At 35.7% G+C, this 24,276-nt stretch overlaps 5 protein-coding genes and 1 non-coding gene across 8 annotated transcripts; 1 reads left to right on the top strand and 5 right to left on the bottom strand.

The window, feature by feature from the left end:
• Window positions 1–547: 547 nt before the first annotated feature.
• LOC111479497 (NAC domain containing protein 50-like) lies at window positions 548–4,639 on the bottom strand. 2 transcript variants are annotated; one of them, XR_002717782.1, is made up of 5 exons: window positions 4,264–4,639; window positions 3,693–3,982; window positions 3,186–3,428; window positions 1,956–2,481; window positions 1,416–1,500 (listed from the first exon to the last, which is right to left on the bottom strand). XR_002717782.1 is itself a non-coding variant. In XM_023124592.1 (4 exons), exons 1-4 carry the CDS (start codon window positions 4,484–4,486, stop codon window positions 916–918), a joined length of 1,341 nt encoding a protein of 446 aa, XP_022980360.1. In that variant the 5' UTR covers window positions 4,487–4,638; the 3' UTR covers window positions 548–915. The 2 variants fall into 2 exon arrangements, 1 of the variants encoding a protein (XP_022980360.1); XM_023124592.1 differs by lacking the exon at window positions 1,956–2,481 and having other exon boundaries at window positions 548–1,500; window positions 4,264–4,638.
• Window positions 4,640–6,405: 1,766 nt separating this feature from the next.
• LOC111480579 (zinc finger protein ZAT5) lies at window positions 6,406–8,192 on the bottom strand. The gene has a single exon (XM_023126055.1). The coding sequence runs from the start codon at window positions 7,521–7,523 to the stop codon at window positions 6,534–6,536; it is 990 nt and encodes a 329-aa protein (XP_022981823.1). The 5' UTR covers window positions 7,524–8,192; the 3' UTR covers window positions 6,406–6,533.
• Window positions 8,193–10,601: 2,409 nt separating this feature from the next.
• Window positions 10,602–13,986, top strand: LOC111478161 (probable pectate lyase 18). Of its 2 annotated transcripts, none has more exons than XM_023123417.1 (5): window positions 10,602–10,941; window positions 11,155–11,631; window positions 11,804–12,230; window positions 12,639–12,848; window positions 13,654–13,986. In XM_023123417.1, exons 1-5 carry the CDS (start codon window positions 10,808–10,810, stop codon window positions 13,927–13,929), a joined length of 1,524 nt encoding a protein of 507 aa, XP_022979185.1. In that variant the 5' UTR covers window positions 10,602–10,807; the 3' UTR covers window positions 13,930–13,986. The 2 variants fall into 2 exon arrangements, with proteins under 2 accessions (XP_022979185.1, XP_022978455.1); XM_023122687.1 differs by having other exon boundaries at window positions 10,603–10,941; window positions 12,639–12,844; window positions 13,650–13,986.
• Window positions 13,987–14,593: 607 nt separating this feature from the next.
• On the bottom strand, window positions 14,594–14,666 carry TRNAK-UUU. Its single transcript has one exon. It is a non-coding gene; the product is annotated as a tRNA-Lys (tRNA).
• Window positions 14,667–16,777: 2,111 nt separating this feature from the next.
• LOC111476469 lies at window positions 16,778–18,673 on the bottom strand. Its single transcript, XM_023120517.1, has 2 exons — window positions 17,794–18,673; window positions 16,778–17,713 (listed from the first exon to the last, which is right to left on the bottom strand). The coding sequence occupies exons 1-2, from the start codon at window positions 18,658–18,660 to the stop codon at window positions 16,781–16,783; spliced, it is 1,800 nt and encodes a 599-aa protein (XP_022976285.1). The 5' UTR covers window positions 18,661–18,673; the 3' UTR covers window positions 16,778–16,780.
• A 2,756-nt stretch (window positions 18,674–21,429) lies between these two features.
• LOC111489721 (protein NUCLEAR FUSION DEFECTIVE 4-like) lies at window positions 21,430–23,507 on the bottom strand. Its single transcript, XM_023138061.1, has 2 exons — window positions 22,990–23,507; window positions 21,430–22,793 (listed from the first exon to the last, which is right to left on the bottom strand). Exons 1-2 carry the CDS (start codon window positions 23,456–23,458, stop codon window positions 21,517–21,519), a joined length of 1,746 nt encoding a protein of 581 aa, XP_022993829.1. The 5' UTR covers window positions 23,459–23,507; the 3' UTR covers window positions 21,430–21,516.
• Window positions 23,508–24,276: the final 769 nt, after the last annotated feature.

Genomic DNA, 24,276 nt, shown 5'->3' with positions numbered 1-24,276 from the left:
ACTAAAATGTCCAATCATCTGTTAACAAAATTCTTGTTGACGTGTCTTGGGTTAGTTTTAGTTACTTTACGTAACTTATTATAAATAATAATAATAATAAAATATAAAAAATAAAAGAAAAAGTGACTAATAAGAATCAACTTTTTAACCTTTCACTTTATTTTACTATTTATTTTCTGTTTACTTTTCTTTATAAAAAAAAAATGTATCTAACTTGCAACAAATTTTCTAACATATCCTAAGAGAATTTAAATAGAATATCTTTTTTTATTCACCTTTAAAAAAAAAATAATAAAGTAATTTTTTAATACATTAAAAGTGCATATGTCTAGTCAGATCCTCGTGCTAATTTTGACTTCATCTAACTTTACACGTGATGTATATATAATAGAAATATTCTTTTAAAAATATTTCAATAAATAAAATATTAATTTAAGAAAAAGTTCATTCATCACAAACTTGAAAGTTGGAAGACCGAGCAAATCAGTAAATAAACATGAAATAAGAAGTAAATTTGAAGGGTAAGAAAAGAAAAGGAAGTAAAAAATGACTGGAAATGGGGGGTTAAATTAATAGTTAAGACAACCTTATTTCATGAAATGCCAGCAGCTGAGAAGTTGAAGTTAACAACAACATCATCAATGGTCTTTAGGCCTAGCATAACATGAAGTTCTAACATGGGTTGAAGTTCTTCCAAATTTAAAGGCTTCACTAATTTGATACTCTTACAACACAGCTTAGTTGCTAAGACAACTGAACTAATTAGTAGCTACTACAACAGCCCGGATTCGAATGCCGATAAAGTACAAAGAGAGCAAAATGGTAGCAACAATTTACAGGGCATAGCCATAGGGTGTTGTCGACATCGTTACGGTCTCCTTATTCAGCATGGTAATCCAGGATTCAAGGATGATACTAATTATTATCATACTTCGACTTCAAATCACTAATTTCCTTATTCAACACGACAATTCGGGATTGAAGGATACTAATCATGGCTCGAGCGCTCAACAGCTCGAACTTCAGCGTCTCCCTTTCCATAGAAGTCTTGTGGATCTCATGTTGCAAATCTTGGATGAATTTCAGGATGCTTGGATGAACAGATGAACTAAGATCTGAGGTTTCTAATGCAGGTGGAGGAGCAGGAGTAGCCTTCGGTTCTGCAGATTCTAATAGTGAATATTCCACTAAGGTAGAAAGGAAATTCTTTGTCGTTGGTGTTGTCGCACTCGTCGTCGTTACATCCGTCACGGTTTCGGATAAGCTGAGCTCTTCATTTGACATGGATGAGTTCTCAGAACCTTTGGAAAATTCAGAGTTTAGGTCACTTTGCCGCCTTCGTTTATACTTCATTAGCGGGAAGGGTTTAGGATTAGCAATAATGGAGGGTGGGGTATAATCCTCCAAGTTCTCACTTTTGCACATAAACAAAAAGTTATGAGAGTTTCTTGGAGGATCCTTCGATATAACAGGATCTTTACTGATGAAATGAGTTTTTTCCTGGGGAAACAGCACAAAAAAGTAACTTATCTTAGGGACAAGAAACCAAAAATTTAAGGCACTTTCAGAAATGTCAACGACTGTCATGAAGTCGATGTAAAAATACATGAACGAATACCCTCACTACGTGTGCATTTTCCTGGAAAACGTTTCGAAAAACAACCCGACAAACAAACTCAATTACGCCTTACAAGATGAGTAAACAAAGAGTGATGCACCCCATTGCACAATAGTTGGGAAGATTTCATCTATCAATGAAATTGTTTCTTATCCAAAAAGAAACAGATAAAGATACTAAAAAGAACCCTCTTTTATCCAATTGATTTTCTAAGAGACATTCTCAACTTTATGGTAACGAATAATCATGGAACCTTCCTATGAGATAAGGAAATGGATTCAAAAACCATAGGGCACAACTATTTCCATGAGAGCTGAAGAAATGGAAGCTTACATACATTCTGAAGTTTTTGGTACCATGGAAATTACTTCAATTTTCGACCATTCGATCATTTGGCAAGTAAGGTTTGAAATTCTCGACTGAAATTCAGTAGGAAGGATAAAGGGTAGTGTATATTCTCCCTGGATCGCTATATCCTCGGATTCCTGCTTCTTTCGAAGACTCCTTCTCGTTTTAACTTGGCAGGAGTGACAGACTAAAGCAATCTCCATTGAGCTCCTCGATGTACGCCATTTCCGACGCACAACATGCAGCCATATGGTTTCAACAGTCAAGTCTCCAGTTGGTATCCAAGTGTAGAAGGGGAATCTAACTTAGGAAATAGGGAAGGCTACATACCAATTAAAGGAGAATATGAAGGTCCAGGATCCATTTGCAAAGGAGCAACCAAGAAAATGTGACCTTGCGATCAGACTCTATCCGGGACGAGGTACACTGACTTGGGGAAAAGCACAAGGGACGGGTGCCTCCTTCGTATCAAAGTTCCACTTCCCCATGAAAACTTTCACTCTTTTTAAGGATACCTGCCATGAGAAATGCTATTGAGTAAAGAGGAGCACAAAGAAGCGCGCCCGACGGCTAAACCTTTCAGCTCCTTTTTCTTGTGCACCTTTTGCTTGCAGGTTAGATCAAGGGCTGTAAAGCCATGACCTATCTAAATTCTATCCTTGTTTGGAATTCCAAATCACGTATCTTAGCCCACTGTCTGTCCTTTCCCCCATTAAACTACTTTTCATTGAAAATTAGTAGTTTCTAATCCCCCGACCCTACTCATTCGGTGCAGTGCAGCGAAGTAATTACTATGGCAATAATAATTAACACTTATAATTCACCGTGATTAGTCAGCATTGATGATGCATATAAACCAAATCAACAAAACAAAACAAAACAAAACAAAACAAAAAATCTTCATATTTAAGCATGCGAGATGCATCCCTGGCTCGAAAAATATATACATGTCTAGAACAGGTTAGCTTGCTGCATCATAGAAAACAAACCTACATTTGATCAAATGTTTTAGATGCGTTATACCAAGGATTCTACAAGATGCGGCGTAGATTTTTCTATATGCGGGTATGTAAAAACAAGAAAATTACTGCCTGATCAGCCTACAAGCATTCTACAAGATATGGCGTAACTCTATAACTCATTTATTCATATTATTCAAAACAAACTTCAGTACTTCGCATTGAAATGACTTCCTAACTAAGTTCAAAGAAACACATACCTGAATACCGTCCTTCCCTTCATCACGTGCACCATTGTTACTACCCTCAGCAGCACACACACTATTGCTGTTCCTTTCGGACTGTGCATCGTAACTAGCTATTTTACCATCAGCAATCTCTTCTCCAGGAATCAAAACTGATCCAGCATCATCCCATTCCTCCTCAATAAACGGTGCATAACGGTGTCCATTCGGGGGTCCTATATTACTTTTGTGGAATACTCTGCACAAAACATATGCATCCTTCTCCAAAGAAGAGGACGGCGGAGAAAGAGAGCTGTGTAAGAAGCTGAACTCCACATACAAATCCAAACACTATGTTTGCTGAAAAAAATACATAGAAAAAGAATACTGAATCTTAAAATCGTCACTCGAACTCTAAACTTCACCTAAACATATTTCACAAGTATCAGAATCCGTACATTCCTTCGCTTTTCTAATGCACAGCACAGCCGCCAAAACAACACAAAATGGACTGCTCATGGAAAATTTTCATGATGGCCTCACCTGCGAGCTTCCCGTTCCTGCTCCTGCTTTCTCCAGTTCTTCATCTACAAGCCTGTATTCATGCATGACCCAATTGGTCCGCTTGCCATCTGGTGCTCTACCACTATGGAACACTAATGTTTTCTTTAAGCCCACAATCCTTGAGTCATGGCGGACCGGCCGATCATTACCAGTGGCTTTCCAGTACCCTTGGCATGTAGCCCTGTTCATCCTAGCCCCATTTCCATATTTCTTGTCCAACAGACTAAAGAAGTAGTACTCTTGGTCCCTGCTCTTCAACCTTGACTTCCCTAAATATAACATTTAAAAAAAAAAAAACAAATCTAATTAAACGACCTGGTTCAGAAACTCAATAAAGAAACCTGCAGCCGCCAATTGACCATGGAAGCTTTATAAAAATGAAACCAGAAAGCGAGAAGGCCATTTTAAAATAAATTTTCATCAGTAAAAATCAATACACGAGCGACCAACTAGCTACCCAAAATCAAGCCAGTAGACATATAAACCGAGCATAAATTTGAAGAATCAAAGAAGATGAGAAGAAAGAGCTCGTAAGCAGCAGCTGAGTTACCTGCGAGGTCCCAGGGCTCGCTCTTGTAGATATCGACCTCGGAAATAGCATTGAAACGGAAGGATTTTCCACAGACCTTCCGCTTAAGGTAGTAAATAACGAGCTCTTCATCGGTCGGGTGGAACCTGAACCCCGGAGCTAGTGCTGTTGGTGCAGCTGCCTCTGCAGCGACGGGCTTCGTCGGAGCTAGAGGCGTTGATAAAGTCAAGGCTTCCGAACCCATTAGCGAGAATCTCGACTGGTTCTGCGAATTGGAACTACGAGCTCTGGAAATGGAGATTAGGGTTTCCAAAGGTTGAAGATAAGACTTTGATTGGTGCTGAAGAAACTACATAAAGATACCTTCAATTACAAGGGATTCTTTACGGGGAAAGACGAAACCAACCCCGGTTTTGATTTTTTTTTTTTTATTTATTTGTGTAAATTTGAATCTCCGGTAATTACTTAAATTAAGCTCTTTGATAATTAATTAAGTTATTTAATGATTTATTTAAGCTACCACTTGATTGTTTATAGTTTCGTACCTTTTTTAAATATTTTTATAAGAAATTAATTAGAATTAAATGTTTTATTCTATCCTATTACATAAAATATTAATTATTCTATAATTAACATTTTTTAATATATTTAATTACTATTTTAGTTTACGTAGGGTAAGAATGGAAACGTTCAGATAATAATTAGGATTTTTATAGTTGTGCTCGGTTTAACTTTAATGTATTTAATAGTTGATAGATCTTGGACGGTTATCTTGAGTTTTAGATCGAACTAATCATTGACATAAATAGTGTTCATGGATACGACAACTTACGTGTTTCAAGTATAACCGTAAATCTTCGTCCCTCCCTCCTCAGTTGCAAGACAGTATGGTTTTGACTAAAACTTTTCGACGTCAAAGATAAATATTACCAAATATAAACTTTCAACAAATTTTTATCGCTTTCAAAATTTTAATTTAATTCTTGTACTTTAATCGAGCCACTAAAATTACTTCTAAATTGACGTTTTTATTCCTCTAATACTCCCACGAAAAATTATCGGTTCGTTATTACAAAAATAAAATAATAATAATAATGTGAATATAGTAAGGAGATGTGTCGTTTTTTGCAATTGTTTACATAAAAAACGATAAAAATTCAAATATAACGAAAAAATAAGACACTAATTATCGAGGTATGAGTATGGCGCACGATAGCCGATGTTGAGACTTAGCCTGTAAGGCAAGCAACCGTTCAATCATTTTCCATTATACAAATCCACCAACTTATCCATTTATATTGTTTTTTATTTTACGTTAAATTATATTCGTAAAATAATTTTAATTTCATTTCTATTATTTTTAAAATCATCTAATTAATTTATTTATAAAAATAATTTATTTTTACTTGAAGTTTGACAAATCACAATAATTTTATTAAAATTTTAAATTTTATAGGGACTAGATTGCAATTAACCTTAAACTATGAGAACTAAATTTAATTTTTTGAGATTATATGGACTAATAATAAAATTTGAGAATTTGAGCTCATGAGGCATTTATCATAGCAGAACTTGGCCGGCGTTAAGCTTAAACCAAGCCTTCTTCTAAGCTTTCATTTAACTTTCTCTTCTCCATTGCCGGCGCCGGCACTTGTGTGTTTCAGACCAAAAGGATCAAATTGGCAGCTTCTTCTACTTCCCGTCGATCAGTTTTCAGAAGGCGGCTGGAGGATTCAGACCGATTCGTGATAACGATCCGAACGTGATTGCTGTTCCCTTTCTGAAACCAGAAGATGAGTTTGATCTTCTTGTTGGTGATTGTCTTTCGACAACTATAAGGTAACTGTAGTGTTGGAGTTGTTCTTGAACATGTTGGGAGTTATGTTCTTTTTTTGTTTTTATGTCTTCAGATCCATGATGAATGATCCTATAATCACATTTGATAGCATCCCGAACATCATGTTGATGAATGGGAAGCCACCTTTCGGCTACTCTAATGGAAAGGCGTTCGAATCATTCACTGTTAGACAAGATAACCATAATATTTTTTATTGTGAGATTCAAACATTTTTTATAACAACGAAACCTCTCCCTAAAAGAACAAGATTCATTTATTACTTCCATTACAACATAAAAATTAAAAGAATTTGGTGACATTGAAAGGTAAATTTTCCAAACAAGAGGATAAAAAATGAAGATAAACTCACGTAATCACATCAAGTTGATCATCAGTAACAATGATGGAAAGTAAAAAATTTAGGGAGAAAAAATTTTAGAATTCTTATCCATCCTTAGTAATGACAGTCAACCAAAGTCCTGGCTGGAAAAACAAGTGGCTGCTGCTGTTGCTGCTGCTGTTGTTGTTTATTATGCTGTTGTTGTTGTGGCTGCTGGTTTGACTTTATTAAGAATGATTCTCTTTGATCATGTTCTTGAGGAGCAGGAAGGTTGAGATCCAAATCCAAAGAAAGAACACTTCTTTGCCGCTTTGGTTGTCTTTGATCCTCAGTTTCAATAGCCATTGGAGTCAGAGACAAGGCGGTGTTTGTCCTGACCGGCATGGCGCGGTGGCGTCTCATGTGACCTCCCAAGGCCTGCCCAGATGTAAATTCAGCTCCACAGATAGCACACTCATGAACCTTAGCCTTGCCACTGCTATACAAACTCCCCCTCTGATTCAATTGCAGAGAAAGAGAGTTTGTGATATTGTTTCTGAATTGCATCTCTTCATAGTCTGAAGACAAATGCAGCTTCTTTTCAGCTTCCATGGCCTTAGGCTTCTTATGGCTAGCCCTGTGTCCTCCCAATGCTTGAAACGATGGAAATGTCCTATAACAGGTCTTACACTCATAACCATTCCATCCACTCCCACCCTTTTCGGTTCCAACTGCGACATTCTCCATCGGGAATCTCCGCACATTGTTAAGATGATGAACCGGTCTAGCATTGACATGTTTCGGCGGTGAACAAAAGGGTCTCCCTTGAGCAAGGAGGATAAGGCAATTAGCCATGTCTTCTTCTTCTTCAGTGACGGTATTGTATGGCTGCAATTCACCACCAGAGGATGAAGAAGTTGAAAAATTGTTCTGATTCTGAATCAAAACCTCATAATCATTGTTCTCTGCTACAAAATTACTGTCATCAACAACAAATCCTCCTTCCCCACTTGAAGAATTGGCTGGAACAGCAAAAGGGATTGGAGAATGAAGCCTTTGGCGCTTGGTTCTCTTGCCTTTGGCTATCAGTGCTTGTTCCTTAGACCCCATGATCGCTTCTTCCATTCTTCCTTCTCCAACCCCAAAATTCCCCTTTTTGTTGAATGATTGAATCTCAATAGAACAGTAAAGTACGAATGATTTTGATTTTCCAAGGCTAAGAACATGTGATATATATATATATAGATATACAGGAAAAGGGGCAAAATGGAAAAGATATAGCAAAAGAAAGAGGACAGAATGAAGGAGACAGAGCTATACAGTAAAACTAAAAACAAGCATTTCGTCGAACAGATTGTGTGCAAAATTAGGGAGGCAGTGTCGCAGAATATTGATGGAGGAACAGCCAGTTTGTTAGCATTTTAGCCCGTTTCACTCTCTTTCTCACACTTTGCCAACCCACTTTAGCAGAGATAGAAAGAGAGAGAAGACCCCAAATGCCAAATCCCATCAGAAAAAACGAGGAAAAAACCAAACCAATGGTAATTTCAGGCCCTTTCTAATTTAAGCCTATTTTAAGTTCAGTAGCTCTTGTTTGGGGAAATCGACAGAAACCTAAATTCATGGCTAAGAAAGACTCGCCTCAAATGGCGGAATTTGGAGAGAAACAGAGAGATTTCCAAGTCCACAAACAATGGAGTTTCTTCTTCTTCTTCCTCTTCTTCTTTTTCTTCATCTTCTTCTCCTGTCTTTGCCTCTGCACTCTGCCCACCGCTACTCCAATCACGTCCTTCTTCAACAAAACACCACACTCATTAATTTAAATTTAAATTTTAATGTATAACTTTATATTTCCTTTTAATTCCCTAATTTAATTTAATTTTCCATTACTTCTATTTTAGTCGGTCCGATATCACACCACTTTTACGGTTTAGTTTACTTATAAATAACGCTAACATTTAAAATGATAATAGATATCTTATTCGTTAAGTTTTGTTTATGTTGGCAAAATGTCTATTCTAGCCTCGTACTTTTTTATCCACCTTCAAATTTCTAATTTTTTCTCTATTTTAATTAAAAAATGTGTTTTTTTTTTACATATAAATGTTTAAATAAATATTATAAATTTTTTTAGACAAAATAAAATAAATTTAAAAATATAGAGATCAGAATGAAATAGATTTTATTATAATAGATCGACTCAAAACCAAATTATATCTTCATTAAAACCAAATTTTAAAGGAAGTAAAATTACAAACGACCATTTTTAAATTTTAGATACTATAATGAAATAATATTAAAAATTCATGACCAAACCCGAGCATAGTTTAGAGAGAAGATGAGAGAGAAAGCAAAACTGCATGCTATATTTTTTTTTAGTACAACCGACTTTAAAAATACTTCATAAATTTTTGAACTTGTATCTTTTTAATTTTATGGTTAATATTTGGCATATAAACCAAAAGCGAAACTGAGCCCTTCTTGGTATAGATTGACTTGATACTCATCTAATGTGACAGTATACATTAAAGTTGACTCAATACTCATTCCAGTGCCTTAAAAAACGACCACAGTACTCTTATCCTTTCATAATTGTTATTAGAGTATAATTTTTTTTTTTATATAATAATGATCGGAAAAAAATAGACTTAAAGACGGTAGGATAGTTCTAATTTTTGTTTCAAGTCACCATCACACTAACTATTTTAGATATAAATTCCCGTCCAAAAAAATCCAATAAGATTCCATATTGTAGGTGTGAGATTCCATATAGGTATGAAACCTCTTTCTAATAGACGCGTTTTAAAAACTGAGGAGAACGAAACTCTTGTGCTCCTCTTTTTTTAAAAAAAATAGGTTTATTTTATACATTTATCATCAATTATTTAAATTTTTTTAACAACTTTGTTTAAAGTTTTAAAAAGAATCTAGCCTTTTTTGCTCCCTAAAAAGTCATAAAAAGGGGATTTTAATTTGAAAAATAAAAAGAGTAATTTTGAAGCAAACATTAAATGAAAATTATAGGTTGGTAAAGAAATGAAAGGTGGGGCCCAAATGAGTAATAACACTTTGACTTGTAAACCTAAACAAAAACTATATTATATATAAAAAGATACACATTATTAAGATGAAATGTGACAACAAAGGACCTAATTTAACCCAAAGTTTAGTATATTTAAATCTAGGTTAAATATTTTAAAATATTTTCTAAATAATAAACGTTTAAATCTCCATCCTCCTTTTTCGTCAATTTTTATTTATAGTACAACGAGTATGGATTCAAATCTCCAATTTTTTTTTTATTGAAAACTTCGTGAACAATTGAGTTAGGCTCAAATTTGGCACTCCACATTCTTATTTAAACTGAATAAAAAATATAAATAAAGAATTATATAATATTATACGTCTTTATTTAAGGATAAAGGTGTACATAGGTTGTATCGTCGAGTTTTTTTTTTTAATTATATAAAAAAAAATCTTACTTCTCTAACATTAATAACTAAAATCTCATAAAATTCAAATATAGAACAACGGATTATAAATATTATTAATTTTCATAATAATCCTACAAATATGGTTATTTTCGGGCTGGTCGGTTGACTTGACTAAAAAAGGTCAAATTCGAATAATTAATGCAATTAGACTACTAATAATACAGTTATGGGATGAATGATTTTAATTGGGTAGATTGGTTAGGTAGGGATATACTTTATGGTGTTTGCTATCATATTTGGAATAGATTTCAAACAAAATAAATTAAAGCTATAGTTTGAACCCCACTATATATATTATATTCTTTAGTGGGTAATGAATGAGCATTTGATCTAACAAATGCATGCAAATGCAAATGAATGTAATTTTGATTTTTTTTTTTTTTTAAACAAAAATTTCACCAAATAATAATGAACGTAAGATTCCAAGTCGGTTCGAGATTTCCTAACAAATCTGTTTTAAAACATTGAGGAGAAGCCCAAGAGGGAAAGTCCGTTTGTATTCAAATAGCTATTTAGCTCTCTCGTACAATAACTCTACTGTCCGTAGTACCCAAAACACTAGAGTCAGGGAAAGCCGTGGCTATCTCTAAACCCATAGGTCGAGAACTCAAGAAATAATTCCGACTAGTTTATGATTATTACATGATTTCTTTTAATAAGATGCATTCATTTGATTCATAAAATATAGAATAAATGGAAGCCCCACCTCTCAGACATTAAAGTTTCTACTTTCTTTACTGACATGAATGCCAAGAACCCTAATATCCCACCAAAGAAAGTAACCCTTTTTAGACATGTTTTTATTCCTGTTTCAGAAACCAGATTTGTTTCGAACACACTGTCTTTTTTCTTCGATTAATACCGCAGAACAGCCCGGCCAGAAACATCCTCAAATTCCTCGCTCTACCTTCGAGGATGTTTCTTGTTCTTACCATTCTCTTGATATGGATGTCTGGTTCTATCTTATGTGTCGATTCTGCTGCTTCTTTCAATCTTACATTACCCCATCAGCATCCTGACCCTGACTCTGTTGCTGATGAACTTCAAAGGTATAATTTAGCATTTTTTAATGTTTTTTCTTCGTGATTCTATTGGACATTGATGTTTTTCAGCTGGGTTTCTTTGGATTTGTTTTCTTTTTAAGAAAATGGATGAACCCATCTGAAAATTTCTCAGTTTTTCCTGCGTTTTCTCGCCGTCCAAACAAAAACAGAGCATTCCTCTGTTTCTCTGAAACCAAACATACTCTGTTTTCTCTGCAGGACAGTCAATGCATCTGTATGGAGAAGACAAATGCTGTCCGAATCGAAGGATCAAACTTCCTCTTGCCTCACCGGCAACCCCATCGACGATTGCTGGCGGTGCGACCCAAATTGGGCGGCGAACCGGCAGCGACTAGCCGACTGCGGCATCGGGTTCGGCCGCGACGCCATGGGTGGCAAAGGCGGCAAAATCTACATCGTTACCGACTCGTCGGATTCGGATCCGACGAACCCCACTCCGGGAACTCTCCGCCACGCTGTGATCCAATTCGAACCCCTGTGGATCATCTTCTCCGCCGACATGAACATCAAGCTCAAATACGAACTTATCATCAACAACTTCAAAACCATCGACGGCCGTGGCGCCAACGTCCACATCACCGGCGGCGGATGCATCACCATCCATTCCGTGTCCAATATCATCATCCACAACATCCACGTGCACCACTGCAAACCCTCCGGCAATGCCAACATAAGGTATGGGTTAGTTAGTTTCACCTAATTTAGAGAAGGATCGTTAAAGTATAACTACTAAAGCAGTTTATGTATAAAGTGACAAATATCATACTATTGTGGAGTTTCGTAATTATTAACAAATTTGAGGTTTACTATCGAATATTGAAAAGTTTAAGGTGATGGGTTATGATAGGTCGACCCCAAGTCATGTGGGGCATTGGGGGCTGTCGGACGGAGATGGGATATCGATATTCAGCTCGCGGAAGATTTGGATCGACCATTGCTCGCTTTCATACTGCAAAGATGGGCTGATAGATGCAACAATGGGATCGACGGGGATAACAATATCAAACAGCTACTTCTCGCACCATGACAAGGTGATGCTGTTGGGGCACGACGACAAGTACGCGCAGGACTCAGGGATGCAAGTCACCATTGCGTTCAACCACTTCGGCGAGGCGCTGAGCCAACGCATGCCGCGTTGTAGGTATGGCTACATTCATGTCGTCAACAATGACTTCACCGCTTGGGAAATGTATGCCATTGGCGGCAGTGCCCGCCCAACTATTAACAGTCAGGGTAACCGTTACACCGCGCCGGTGGACCCTAATGCCAAAGAGGTCTTTTTCTCTCTCTAAACCTTTAAATATTTTATTTGATTTTAAAATATTAAAACTAATGGAATAAACATAAAATTTGAAAGAAAAAAGTTTTTTTTTTTTTTTTTTAATGGAATTATTCGGGGAGGGGAGCGGCGGCGGTGGTCATGACAGGAACTTTTGACTTGAATGCGAGAAGTGGGGGAGGGGAGAATTAGATTCCTTATCCCACTTGCTTAGGCGGCGCCTGATGTTGACGCGCAGCCAATAAATCACTATTTCTTAGTGGGCCCTTTCTTTTGGTGCCTTTGGCCGGAATTGGCGGCAGCGGAATTTGAGGGAGTAAAAAACAACAGACCAAAACTATAATTGCGTTTTTGTTTTTATATTCTTCTGGTAAAGCGCGTTACAAGCCGGTGATGATTATAGGTGACGAAACGTTTAGACACGGCGGAGACGGAGTGGACGGCGTGGAATTGGCGGTCGGAGGGTGATATTTTGGTGAACGGCGCATTTTTTGTGCCGTCCGGTGCCGGACTTAGCACCCAGTACGGTAAGGCCTCCAGCGTCGAGCCTAAGTCGGTGGCTCTCATCAATCAGCTCACTATGAACGCCGGCGTTTTCGGCGCCCCCAGGTATCTTTCGTTTTTCATTTACTTTTTTTTTAAAAAAAACATCTTCCATTTTATTACCTAAATTAATTACTATTTAATAATTGACACTTATTAAATATAAAATTAAAAATTTATAATTTATAATTTAACAATTTTAATAGATTTTTTAAAAAAATTTATTGATTAATTTACGAGTGAAATATTTTAATACTGTAAAATGGTACAACGGGATATATTCATTTTTCATCGCCCATAGAATGAGTCATTTTTTCTCAAAAAAAATTAATATATAAAAAATACATGTTTATTTTTTTTAATTAATATTAAGATTTATTAAAAATAAAAATTTAAAAATATAATGTGAAGCTTTTTTAAAAGCTACTTTTTAAATGCTTCTAAATTAATAAAAAAATAGTCCCAAATTTTGGGTTAAAAAAGGAACAAAGAAGGAGGGAATTGATTCAATTGGAACCCAAATTGAGCAACAAATGCATGTATTTGAGCATACAAAAAGAAAGCCTAAGCTTTTCTTCCCCTTCTCTTCCCTTTGCTTTTCAACCATGGGCCCGCCTCCCGTTCTCGATCATTCTTAATATCGTTCGGTTTCATCTTATCACCTTTAAGAAGATGGAAGATGACTTGCTCTATAGATTAACGAACGTCGGGGTCGAATTTTGATTCTTGAAGCGAATACTCATTTAGGGTTTCATCTATTGATATTGATATTGAGAAGAAGAACTCAATGTGTATCTTATAAACATTGCGATGTTTATGAGATTCTCAACGATTAAAACTAGTTTTGACCGTTTTTTTTTTGAACGTGTAGATACAATGCAGGTCAAGGAATTGTATATCAAGGGTTCAATGGTAGCAACGGAAGCAACGGTAGCGATGGCGATGATGATGGTGGATATGGTGGTAACACTGCCATAAATAACAATCCAATTTATGGGAATGGCGGTGGTAACGATGATGACTACCACAGAATGATATTTAAAGGTGACGGATACAGATCATCATCACTATCGTGGTCGTCAAACTTATATATTCAAATTATAATAATTTTGTATATAGTAAAAAATTATAGCACTCTATTCACATTATAGAAAATATAGAAGAGTAATAAAAAGCTCTTATAATTAAATTAAATTAAATTAAAGATATCTTGTTTACGAGTATCATGAACATGCGCTTTGCATTTTTTTAGATTTTTATTTTTAAAATAAGAAAGCGTTCAAGTCCGACATGGTATATTTAAATATTAAACAAAAACAGGAGAACAAAACTAAATACAACATAAGACACCTCGGGATGACCGTTATCTGACATTTTTGTTGGAGATTTATTATTCTTCCAAGGCAGTAGTGATTAAATATTTGATCTATTTTAACTGTATATTTTGCTTTCCTTAAAGTTATAAATTAAAGATTCCTTCCAAAATGTTTCAAAGTAAAAAATAAAATTAAAAAATAAAATTAAAAAATAAAATTAAAAAATAAAATTAAAAAATAAAATTAAAAAATAAAATTAAAAAATAAAATTAAAAAATAAAATTAAAAAATAAAATTAAAAAATAAAATTAAAAAATAAAATTAAAAAATAAAATTAAAAAATAAAATTAAAAAATAAAATTAAAAAATAAAATTAAAAAATAAAATTAAAAAATAAAATTAAAAAATAAAATTAAAAAATAAAATTAAAAAATAAAATTAAAAAATAAAATTAAAAAATAAAATTAAAATTAATAGAAAAAGGGTACCCTCCCCCTTTCGCCGTCTGTGGGAATCGAACCCACGACCACATGGTTAAAAGCCATGCGCTCTACCAGCTGAGCTAAGACGGCTATTTGAAATGTTTACGAAATTAATTTAATATAAATGTTCGACCAGGCTTTTGTTGATCCACAGAAATTACGCCTATCAAAGGGCTATTTATGTCATTACGCCAATCAATCTTGCAAGAGGTCGACAAATCAATACCCCAAATGTTTCTGTGGATCAACAAAATAAGTTTTTATAAAATTTATTAAAATAATTTTTTCTTTTTAAACTGTCGTTCCAATAAAAGATTATTAAATTATTTACTTTTCCAAAACCAAAACTAATGCTTAACTGCCACATCACCTATAATGTAGACCATTTCTTCTACGAACCTCGTAAAAAAATAAAAGGTGTTTTTTTTTTTAGCTTTTTATGCAATACTTCTCCAACTAGATTATGATTTAAGCACGAACTATGGAGGAATCTCGTGAGCTTGTGATAGTGTGACGGTAGATAAATGAACTTATACCACATTCGAATGCTAATGATACTGAATATAGAATGATTCGAAAAAATTTGAAAGAATTGAAGTTATTACATATACCAATCTAATGCACCTTCCTATTTTACTTGTTGAAATTTCATGTTCGGTGGCCTTCTAGGAATTTTCCATGTTGGAAGCATTAAAAGGACTCTATTGGTATGTGAGGACAATAGTTTCACTTTTAAAAGCTACATGTAGGTAACATCTCCGTGTTGTAGGGGATGCAGGAAGATCCGGTGCTAGATCCAGATTCCAATTCTGGATTTAAATAGGCTAAAATGACTTGTGTTAGTCTGTGGGAATATTAATTTTTACTCATAGAAGCTACAAGCAGATAACGTAACCATGTGTTGAAGCCATCCAGTCCTGATTTGAGATTTCAAATCTTGTTCTTAATCCTTAAAATGACTCATGTTGGTTCGGGAATAATAGTTTTTACTCCTAGAAGCTATAAGGAGGTAACGTGTAGAGACTGTAGTCTTTACTCATAAAAGCTACAAATAGATAACGCAACCGTGTGTCGGACTGAACCTTTAGACATGAGACACTACAAAATCATCGAAAATGTGGGTTCGCATCGTTTTAGGATCAAGTATTAGCTACAAAATCCCGACATCACTACGCTTCCCATCCCAACCTAGTGGGAATCAAAGTCAAAACCATACCCAAATCCTCATTAAACTAAGAACACCTCCTTCTTCATCCTCATAAACATCACCACAAAAATGGACCCAAGCTCAGCACGATTTAACACTAAATTCTTCACCCTCAAACACTTATTTAGAGTTAACTTGATTGAGATACATTCTTCAAGATTTGAAAGTTTCGTTGTCCGAACTAACATTGTTGTATTATGATAATCAAGCAGTATTGCATATAGCAGCCAATTCAATTTTTCATGAACATATGAAGCACATTGAAATTGATTACTATGTAGTTCGAGAAAAGTTACAAGCTGGAATCATCAAACCATCTTATGTTTCGACTAAAATGTTACTGGCACATGTTTTCATTAAAATTTTGGAAAGACAACAATTTGATTGACACTTACTACCCAACTTGTTGGGTGTGATTGTCATGTATACCCAACTCATTAGGTTGACACGTACTACCCAACTCATTAGGTTGACACGTACTACCCAACTTGTTAGGTGTGATCGAACGGTATATAAACTTAGTTATGAAATATATTTTATTTATATGTAATCGTTAGTACTCTTTCCTCATTTTAAGGAATGAGTTGGTAACATATTTTAGGTTGTTTTCAAAATTTGGTTTTTTTATTTCATTCTTAACCATTTTTTAAAATTTTGGAAATAAGTGAGGTGATATTTATGTTAATCACTAATAAATAAACACTTCAATTGCATTGGTTAGTTGACTATAAGTAAGTCAACGCGACAAAGAGTTATCCTACAAACGTGGAAAAAGAGGGAAATTGTAATTATGAAATAAAAGATGTCAACCTTTCAAACTAGTTTTCTTCTATCTCGCTCGATGTCACGAGGAAGATTACAATATTCATTAAAGTCAACACTTTTAGGGCTGTTTTTACCAATTTAACCTTAAAGCTTTTAAATTAAAAAAACTACAATTACAATAATCAAAATTAAAGGGTGACCATAACAAACCAATCTAAAAATGCAGACATCATCATTGCCTAATCCCCTGTTTCGAGTCCTCCACTATATCGCCGCCGTTTATGAACCCACTGCCGTCTTCCTTCTCCGCCTTCTCCGCCTTCTCCGCCTCCTCCGCCTCTCTAAATCTCCGATAAATGTCACTCTTATAAAACTTCCTCGTTCTCAACACCAAAACCAAAGAAACCAAAGCCCCAAACAAACTCACCGCCGTAATAATCACAAAAGACAGCTTGAAACACACCGTCCCATTACAAATCAACTCCTCCCCTGTTTTTCTTATCCTCCCCGTCGCCGCCAGCTGCTTCTTCGCCTCCTTGTCGTATAAATACCCCGCCACATTCACATTCAGCAAATAAAGCCCCACAGGGCTCGCCACTGACCCGAAATTATACAGCGTCGCGTAATATTTTAGCCCAAAAACCTCTGAGACGATGGCGAAAAGCAGAGGCCACTGGGCGCCGTAGCAGAATCCGGTTAAAACAGAGGCAATGTAGAGGCCGCCGCTCGGGTTGAAGGCGATCAGAAGATGGGCGATGCAGGAAAGAAGAAGAACGATTGTGAGCATTGAAGGACGAGGGAATCTGTATTTGATTAGCAAATGTTCGGAGAGGAATCCGGCCATTACTCTGCCGAGGTAATTCCATATGCTGACAAGCGACACGAATGTGCTTATGCTTTTCTTTGGGTAATCTTGTGACTGTCCGATTTGTCCGAGGTTGTCGATGGCGGTTAGTGTCCCGCCGACGCCGCACGCGGTGGCGAGAAAGAGGAGGAACATGTCGAAGCTGAACAGAGCTTGGAGAATTGTCCAATCTTCTCCTCTTTCTGGCGGATTGAACACGTTTTTCCACCATTGAATTTTGGTGCTGCTAGCTGGTTCTGTCTCCTTTGGTTTCTTCGGGAGGAGTGCCATTGGTGTCGTGTTCTTCAACGCCGCTGTCCCCTGTTTTTAACGTTTGATCAAAATGGCAACTTTGTCTAACCTTAAAATTTCCAAAAAAAATTGATTAAATTTTCACTCACCGGCGTGTAGGAAAGCCCATTCTCAACCACCGGAGGCTGATTCAAGCGCCGCCACGCCTTGAATTCCTGAGCAACAACAACCGCAATCGGCAAAAGGAGCAAAAATGTAACCACCGCCGCACTGCCACCGTACTCCCCTCTCCCAAAACTAAATTTCTGCTGCAAAATTATCATCAACATCAAAAACCCGGCCAGCCCCAACGAGATATACAAAAACCTGTAAAAAACCCTCAGCTCATCCTCCTCGTGCTCCACCTTCATCCGCCGCACCGTCGGCAAGAAAATAAACGAAATCACCGCCGGCAACCAACCCAACAACAAAATCAACGACTTTTCATCTTTCCCATAAATCGCATGGTAGAGCTGCGTAACAATGGCCCCACTCAACCCCATGTAGCCCTTAAGAATTCCGATGACGACGCCGCGCCGTTGCGGGTAATTCTTAACGCAGGTGACGAGGGCGCCGGTGTTAGCAAACGTTGTAGCGTTGGCTCCGACACAGATATATAAGCACATGAGCCAGACATGGGTGGGGATCTTCTCGGAAACAGAGAGCCAAATCATGAAGTAACCGAAGAAATTGAGAAGAGCTCCCATGGCAAGAATGGACCATGGTGGGGTTACTTCGTTGATTAAGCCGGCCAAGACACCGACGGTGGTGCCGACATCTTTGAAGAAGCTGATGAAATTAAGGGTGGTTTGGTCGTAACCCAATACAGATTTGATGGTGCCGGAGTAGAGGCCGAACATGTAAGGTATGCCGGCCATGGACATAATAAGGAAGGACGCGAACATCATGAACCATGGCCCTTTGATTAGTTTGAGGGTGAAGGATTTGGTGTTGAACCCTGCAGAGATTGGGTCCATTTTTGTGGTGATGATGTTTGGGAGGGTGAAGAAGGATGTGTTCTTAGTTTATGTTTATATAGATGAGGATTTGGGTATGGGTTTGACTTTGATTCCCGATATCTTACTTGCCCTGTAGCTTTTATGAGTAAAAACTACTATTCACACCGTCCCACACGATTAAAATCAAGACATGAAACTTGGAACGAAGGTTTGATGGCTTCAACACATAGCTACGTTAGCTGCTTGTAGCTTCTATGAATGTAGACTACTAACCCCACAGACTGACTTGAGTCATTTCAGCATTTTTTTTTTTCATTAGGAATCAAATTAGGAATTGGAATTCGAATCTAGCTACGTTAGTATTGTTTTTACATACCACCACGAGTGTAACAAACAAAACATGTTTAACTTTTAAGGTTTTATGATCGAGATGCTGAAACAGAAGGTGCAACATGTTAGTATATGTAATAACTTCGAATTCTTTCAAAATATTCTTAACTATTCTATCTCTATGATCACTCTTATTCGAATCTCGTCCCTATTCATTCATTATCGTCCCTATGATCACTCTTATTTGAATGTGGTCCCCATTCATTCATTCTCATTCCTATGATCACTCTTATTCGAATGTGGTCCCCATTCATTTATTATGGTCCAAATGTCACATTCCCACCAACTTACTCCTTAGGTCGTCCTCTGAAATCACTCATAAAAAACTAGATATCTTTATATAATTAGATTTTTTTAATTAAAAAAAAAACTTAATTCCGAGGTTTGTAAAAGAAATGGTACACGTAGAGATGATGTGGCAGTTAACCGTTAAATAATTTAATAATCTTTTATTGGCAGGAATTTCTTCTTCGTCGTCGTGGTTGGTCTTGTTTAAGATCATTAAAATAATTTTGCCATTATTATTTATTTTAAATACTTTTTATTCTTCATACGCTTTGCAATTTTAAAAATGTTTTTTTTAATTTAAAAATATTACAGCACATTTACATATAGATAAAATGAAAAGTCAACGTAGGGGCATTTATTTAAAAAGATATAAAATCAAATTTGATATGATTTTATATTAATTAATTAATTAAATAATTATGATTCCTGAACGATTATATTATTGAATTAACAAAATATCAACCAACGACGTAGTTTCATGAGAATTATTGAATTATATTAACCATATAAAAAGATTCATTAATAATAATATCTAGAATCTTCTTTTTCAAATTAGTATATACCGACAACATAGACTTGAAATTGATAATATTAAACAGATGCGTAATGTAATTAAGTTAATAATTGTGAAATTAATTATAAAGTAATACAAAAGAAGAAAGCTTCCCCAAATACATACTCCAAATGACAACAAATATTTGTGGTATTTAAGCTTTGTTAATTATTCTTAAATTAATTAAACTAAAGTATTTTTTTAATGGATGATAAATAATTGAAGGGTTTTTTTTTATTATATAAATTTAAAGCATACGTAGCTCATTTTTTAAACACAAAAAAATTAATTTAATAAATCTTATAATTTAATTGCAATTTCTTCCTATTTTGTTTAGAATTTTCCACAAAAGTAGAAATTCATTACAATTAAGTCATTGTCTTTCAAAGTCCAATTATTATTATTTTTTTTCCTTTTTTAATATTTACCATGGACTTTCACCCCTTCTAAATAAATAAATATATATATATTATATTTTGATATTAATGGTTTAAATATGTTAAAATATTTCGTAATCATCTATTATTTTAAAAAAATAATTTAGATATTTTAAGAATAAATTATCTCATTCCTTCCGAGGTTTCCATCCCAAAAAATTTCAAACCGTATTCGCTAGATAGCAAAATATAGTAATATTTTACGGAGTGTCTTGTAATTTTTTATAGATTGGTGTTAATAAAGAGTGCAAGTATTTTTCACAAAAAGTTGTGTTGGACATGATCGTCGAGAAGAACATAACTTCTCGTAGCTTTGTATAAGTTGCACCGAGATAGTTCGAATAAGGCTTACATCTCTCGAGAATGTCATAAAACGTGTCGAAAATAACCTTTTCTTTTGATACCATTCAAACGACATTGGGAGAGAATTTATTTCTCCAAACTCAGATATAACCTAAATTAATTTTGAAGATTAAAAAATATATATAATATTTGATATTTAAATATTATTGTAAGGACCCATAGGTCAATTTTTTAATGCGTGACAGAAAATATGAAAATAAAATGTTATAAAATTAAGGTTGAAATTGAAAAATGAGACATAGAAATCATATACTAAGCCATAAATACGTAACTTACAAAGTCACGATGTTCAATAAATAGTATTATAAAATACCCAATAAAAAAAATTAAATTAAATAATACTTCATTTTGCTTGATTTGAAAGGGGAACTCCACCTCATTAATTAATCCAGAAGGACCACGTGGGGACAACCGCCCAAGAAAGTTGGGTCTTCCCTCTCATTAAATTATAGCTAAACATTTTCATACTAAACGATGTGGGACATAAAAATGAAAAAAAAAAAATTATTCTTTTATTTAATTTTTATTTCAATTCGGAGTTCCACGTATCTTAATTAAAAAATTCGTACTGGAATTTTATTGGACCAACAATGTACTCTAGGGAAGACGGGAGTCGTGTATCTTAAGAGGAGACTCACTAATGTACTTTATTTTCGAAGCATTCAAAAGCTCTTATTTTTCGAAGTAACCTCTAATATTTGCAAATGTCATATTCATTATGAAATATGAATGAGGGCAAAGGGAAATAATAAATCATTGAAAACAAACTTAGAGTTTAATATTTTCTTTTGATTTTTTTTTTTTTTAATTTTCTTCTCCTTGTCGGGCCAACATGCTCCCCTATCATTTTCTCGTCTCTTCCGGCGGTTCGGCGGCCACTACAGCGCCATTTCCGGCTATCTCTGTTTCAGCTTCGTCTCGAAACTTCTTATAAATATCACTCTTGTAGAAACTCCTCGTTCTAATCACTAAAATCAATGAAACAAACATACCCAACAAAGTAACTCCGGTGATTACCAGAAACGAGAGCTTAAAACACTCCCCTCCAAAGCACTTCAGCTCTTCCCCTGTTTTTCTAACAATCCCTTTTGCTCTCAGCTGCTTCTCCGCCTCTCTGTCGTAGAAATTTCCGGCCACTTTCACGTTCAGAACATAAAGCCCAATTGGGCTCGCCACCGACCCGAAGTTGTAAAGCGTGGAGTAATATTTCAGCCCAAATAGCTCTGAAATTATGGCGAAAATCAACGGCCACTGTGCTCCGAAGCAGAATCCGATTACGATGGAAGCCACGTAAAGCCCATTTGGGACATCGAATGCTATCATCAAATGGCCGACACAGGACACGAGAAGGGTCATTGAGAGCATTAAAGGGCGAGGGAATTTGTATTTAGTTAAGACGATTTCAGAGACGAAACCAGAGGTTACTCGGCCGAGGTAATTCCATATGCTAACGAGTGTTACAAATGTGCTAATGCTCTGTTTTGGGTATCCTAAAGACATTCCGATTTGACCCAAATTGTCGATGGCTGTTAATGTTCCGCCGACGCCGCAGATTGCTGCTAAGAATAAAATAAACATGTCAACACTGAAAAGGGCTTGGAGAATTGTGAAATCCTCGCCGCGTTCTGGTGGGTTGAAGATTGTTGTCCAGCATGATGGTTGTTTTTGATGCTCTGTTTTTGGGACTTTCTCTGTTACGATTTGAACAGGGTGATTTGGAGATCTAATGGCAGCGGCGGTGGCGGCGGCGGTTTTGAGGTTCCAGAGATTGTATTCTTCAATGATGACGACGGCGAGTGGGAGGAAGAGGAGGAGAAGGACAACGGCGGCGCTGCCGCCATATCCGCTCTGACTGAACTCTGTTTTGCTTTCTATGATGATCATTAGCATTAGAAATCCGGCGAGAGCTAGAGAAATGTAGAGGAAATTGTAGAAGACTTTGAGCTCGTTTGGCTGTCGGATCACTTTCATTATCCGAATTGTTCGTAAAAATGCAAAGGATATCGCCGCCGGCAGCCATCCGATGAGGAGAATTAAAGATTTGGTGTCGCCGCCGTAAAAAGCGTGGAAGAGTTGTGTGATTATGGCGCCGCTCAGCCCAACGTAGCCCTTCAAGATACCTGAATTTAACGGTAAAGTTCTGTCATTTATTTATTATTATTCTTTTAATTAGTAATTAATAATTACTGTCTTAAACTTTTAAAAATATTTTATATTTAAAATTTGAATAAGATAAATGATTTAAATAAAATTTTATTTACTTTTGTGAGTAAATAATAAGTTGAGGGACGTGAAATATAACGAACGAATACTTACCGAGAACAACGCCTCGACTTTCGGGAAAGTTCTTGACACATGTAACAAGGGAACCAGTATTGGCAAAGGATTGAGAATTAGCTCCAATACAAATATAGAGACACATTTGCCAAACTTTAGGGGCAGAGATCTTTCCTGTAACGGCGAGCCAAATCATGAAGTAACCAAAGAAATTCATAACGGCGCCGATGGATAGAACCACCCACGGCGGTGTAACCTCGTTGATAAGCCCAGACAAAACGCCCACGTTTGCACCCAAATCCTTGAAAAAACTCAACAAATTCAACGTGGTTTGGTCGTAACCTAAAACTGACTTAATGTCGCTGGAATACAAGCTGAACATGTAGGTTGCTCCAGCTGCCGCCATGATTAGTAGGGAAGCAAACACCACGAACCACCTCCCTGTGATGACGTGGACGGCGATGCTGCTGATGTCGGAGCACCCGGAGATTCCACCGCCGGCCACCATTTTCGGAGAAAAAAAGGAATATGGAGAGAGAGAGGGAGAGAGAGTGGGTAGTTTGGGGTTGTAAAGGAAAATATATAAATTTCTTGAAATAAAATTGGAGACTTTATTTGACTTAAGAGTCCAAATGGAAGATTAATTTAATTCATGTCACTATCCCATGTCCCACAGCCCCGGGATACTTTAAATCCGATCCCACGTGTACTTTCGACTTTTCTTTTTACACTAAATATTACTCGGTTCTAAATCAAATCTTCAACACCGATTATGTTAAATAAATCTTTTAGATCAATTCGATATTTCGAGTTGGTTAAGTTGGAAACCCGAACAACTAGAATAGAATTTACAACGTAAACGAACCCACATTACTAACATAAATTATAAATGTCGAATATTTTTAATTTTTATAACAATCTTAAAAGTAGAGTACCATAAGATTGTCACCATATTTTTAAGTTGGTCGGTTGACTTGACCAAAAAAATGTCAACGTAAGTCAACCTGGGTTAGATTATCATCGGACATGATGAGATTAAATTTTATAATATATACTTACGACAGTAATTATAAAGAAGCCAAGTTGTGTTTCCAAAAATATATATTTATGTCTCCACTGGTGAAATTTAATGTTTTTTAAAAAAATAGATTTATGGGATAAAACAAAACTAAGCTTAGACTTATTTATTAATTAATATATGTATTAAAAATAATATAATGTAAGCACAAGGTCCAATACGAACATTATCGTACAAGGATTAAAATATTTAAAATATTGAAACTTTATGAAACCTAATAACTAAAAAAATGAAAAGAAAGAATTATC

This window comes from Cucurbita maxima, unplaced genomic scaffold (assembly GCF_002738345.1).
Source record: "Cucurbita maxima cultivar Rimu unplaced genomic scaffold, Cmax_1.0 Cma_Scf00001, whole genome shotgun sequence".
Taxonomy (NCBI): domain Eukaryota; kingdom Viridiplantae; phylum Streptophyta; class Magnoliopsida; order Cucurbitales; family Cucurbitaceae; genus Cucurbita; species Cucurbita maxima.
The sequence above is the reverse complement of the archived record's forward strand: the minus strand, read 5'-3'. Positions and strand labels throughout refer to the sequence as shown.

Excerpts from the sequence above, each read along its gene's own strand:
- LOC111489721 (XM_023138061.1), bottom strand. The coding sequence starts at position 23,458 with ATGGTGGCCGGCGGTGGAATCTCCGGGTGCTCCGACATCAGCAGCATC. Across the intron at positions 22,794-22,989 it reads AAGTCGAGGCGTTGTTCTCG|GTATCTTGAAGGGCTACGTT; the intron begins GTAAGTATTCGT and ends CGTTAAATTCAG.
- LOC111479497 (XM_023124592.1), bottom strand. The coding sequence starts at position 4,486 with ATGGGTTCGGAAGCCTTGACTTTATCAACGCCTCTAGCTCCGACGAAG. Across the intron at positions 3,983-4,263 it reads CGAGCCCTGGGACCTCGCAG|GGAAGTCAAGGTTGAAGAGC; the intron begins GTAACTCAGCTG and ends TGTTATATTTAG. Across the intron at positions 3,429-3,692 it reads CAGGAACGGGAAGCTCGCAG|GATGCATATGTTTTGTGCAG; the intron begins GTGAGGCCATCA and ends TCTTTGGAGAAG.
- LOC111480579 (XM_023126055.1), bottom strand. The coding sequence starts at position 7,523 with ATGGAAGAAGCGATCATGGGGTCTAAGGAACAAGCACTGATAGCCAAA.
- LOC111476469 (XM_023120517.1), bottom strand. The coding sequence starts at position 18,660 with ATGGACCCAATCTCTGCAGGGTTCAACACCAAATCCTTCACCCTCAAA. Across the intron at positions 17,714-17,793 it reads ATGGGCTTTCCTACACGCCG|GGGACAGCGGCGTTGAAGAA; the intron begins GTGAGTGAAAAT and ends CGTTAAAAACAG.
- LOC111478161 (XM_023123417.1), top strand. The coding sequence starts at position 10,808 with ATGTTTCTTGTTCTTACCATTCTCTTGATATGGATGTCTGGTTCTATC. Across the intron at positions 12,231-12,638 it reads TGGACCCTAATGCCAAAGAG|GTGACGAAACGTTTAGACAC; the intron begins GTCTTTTTCTCT and ends TGATGATTATAG. Across the intron at positions 12,849-13,653 it reads TTTTCGGCGCCCCCAGGTAT|AATGCAGGTCAAGGAATTGT; the intron begins CTTTCGTTTTTC and ends ACGTGTAGATAC.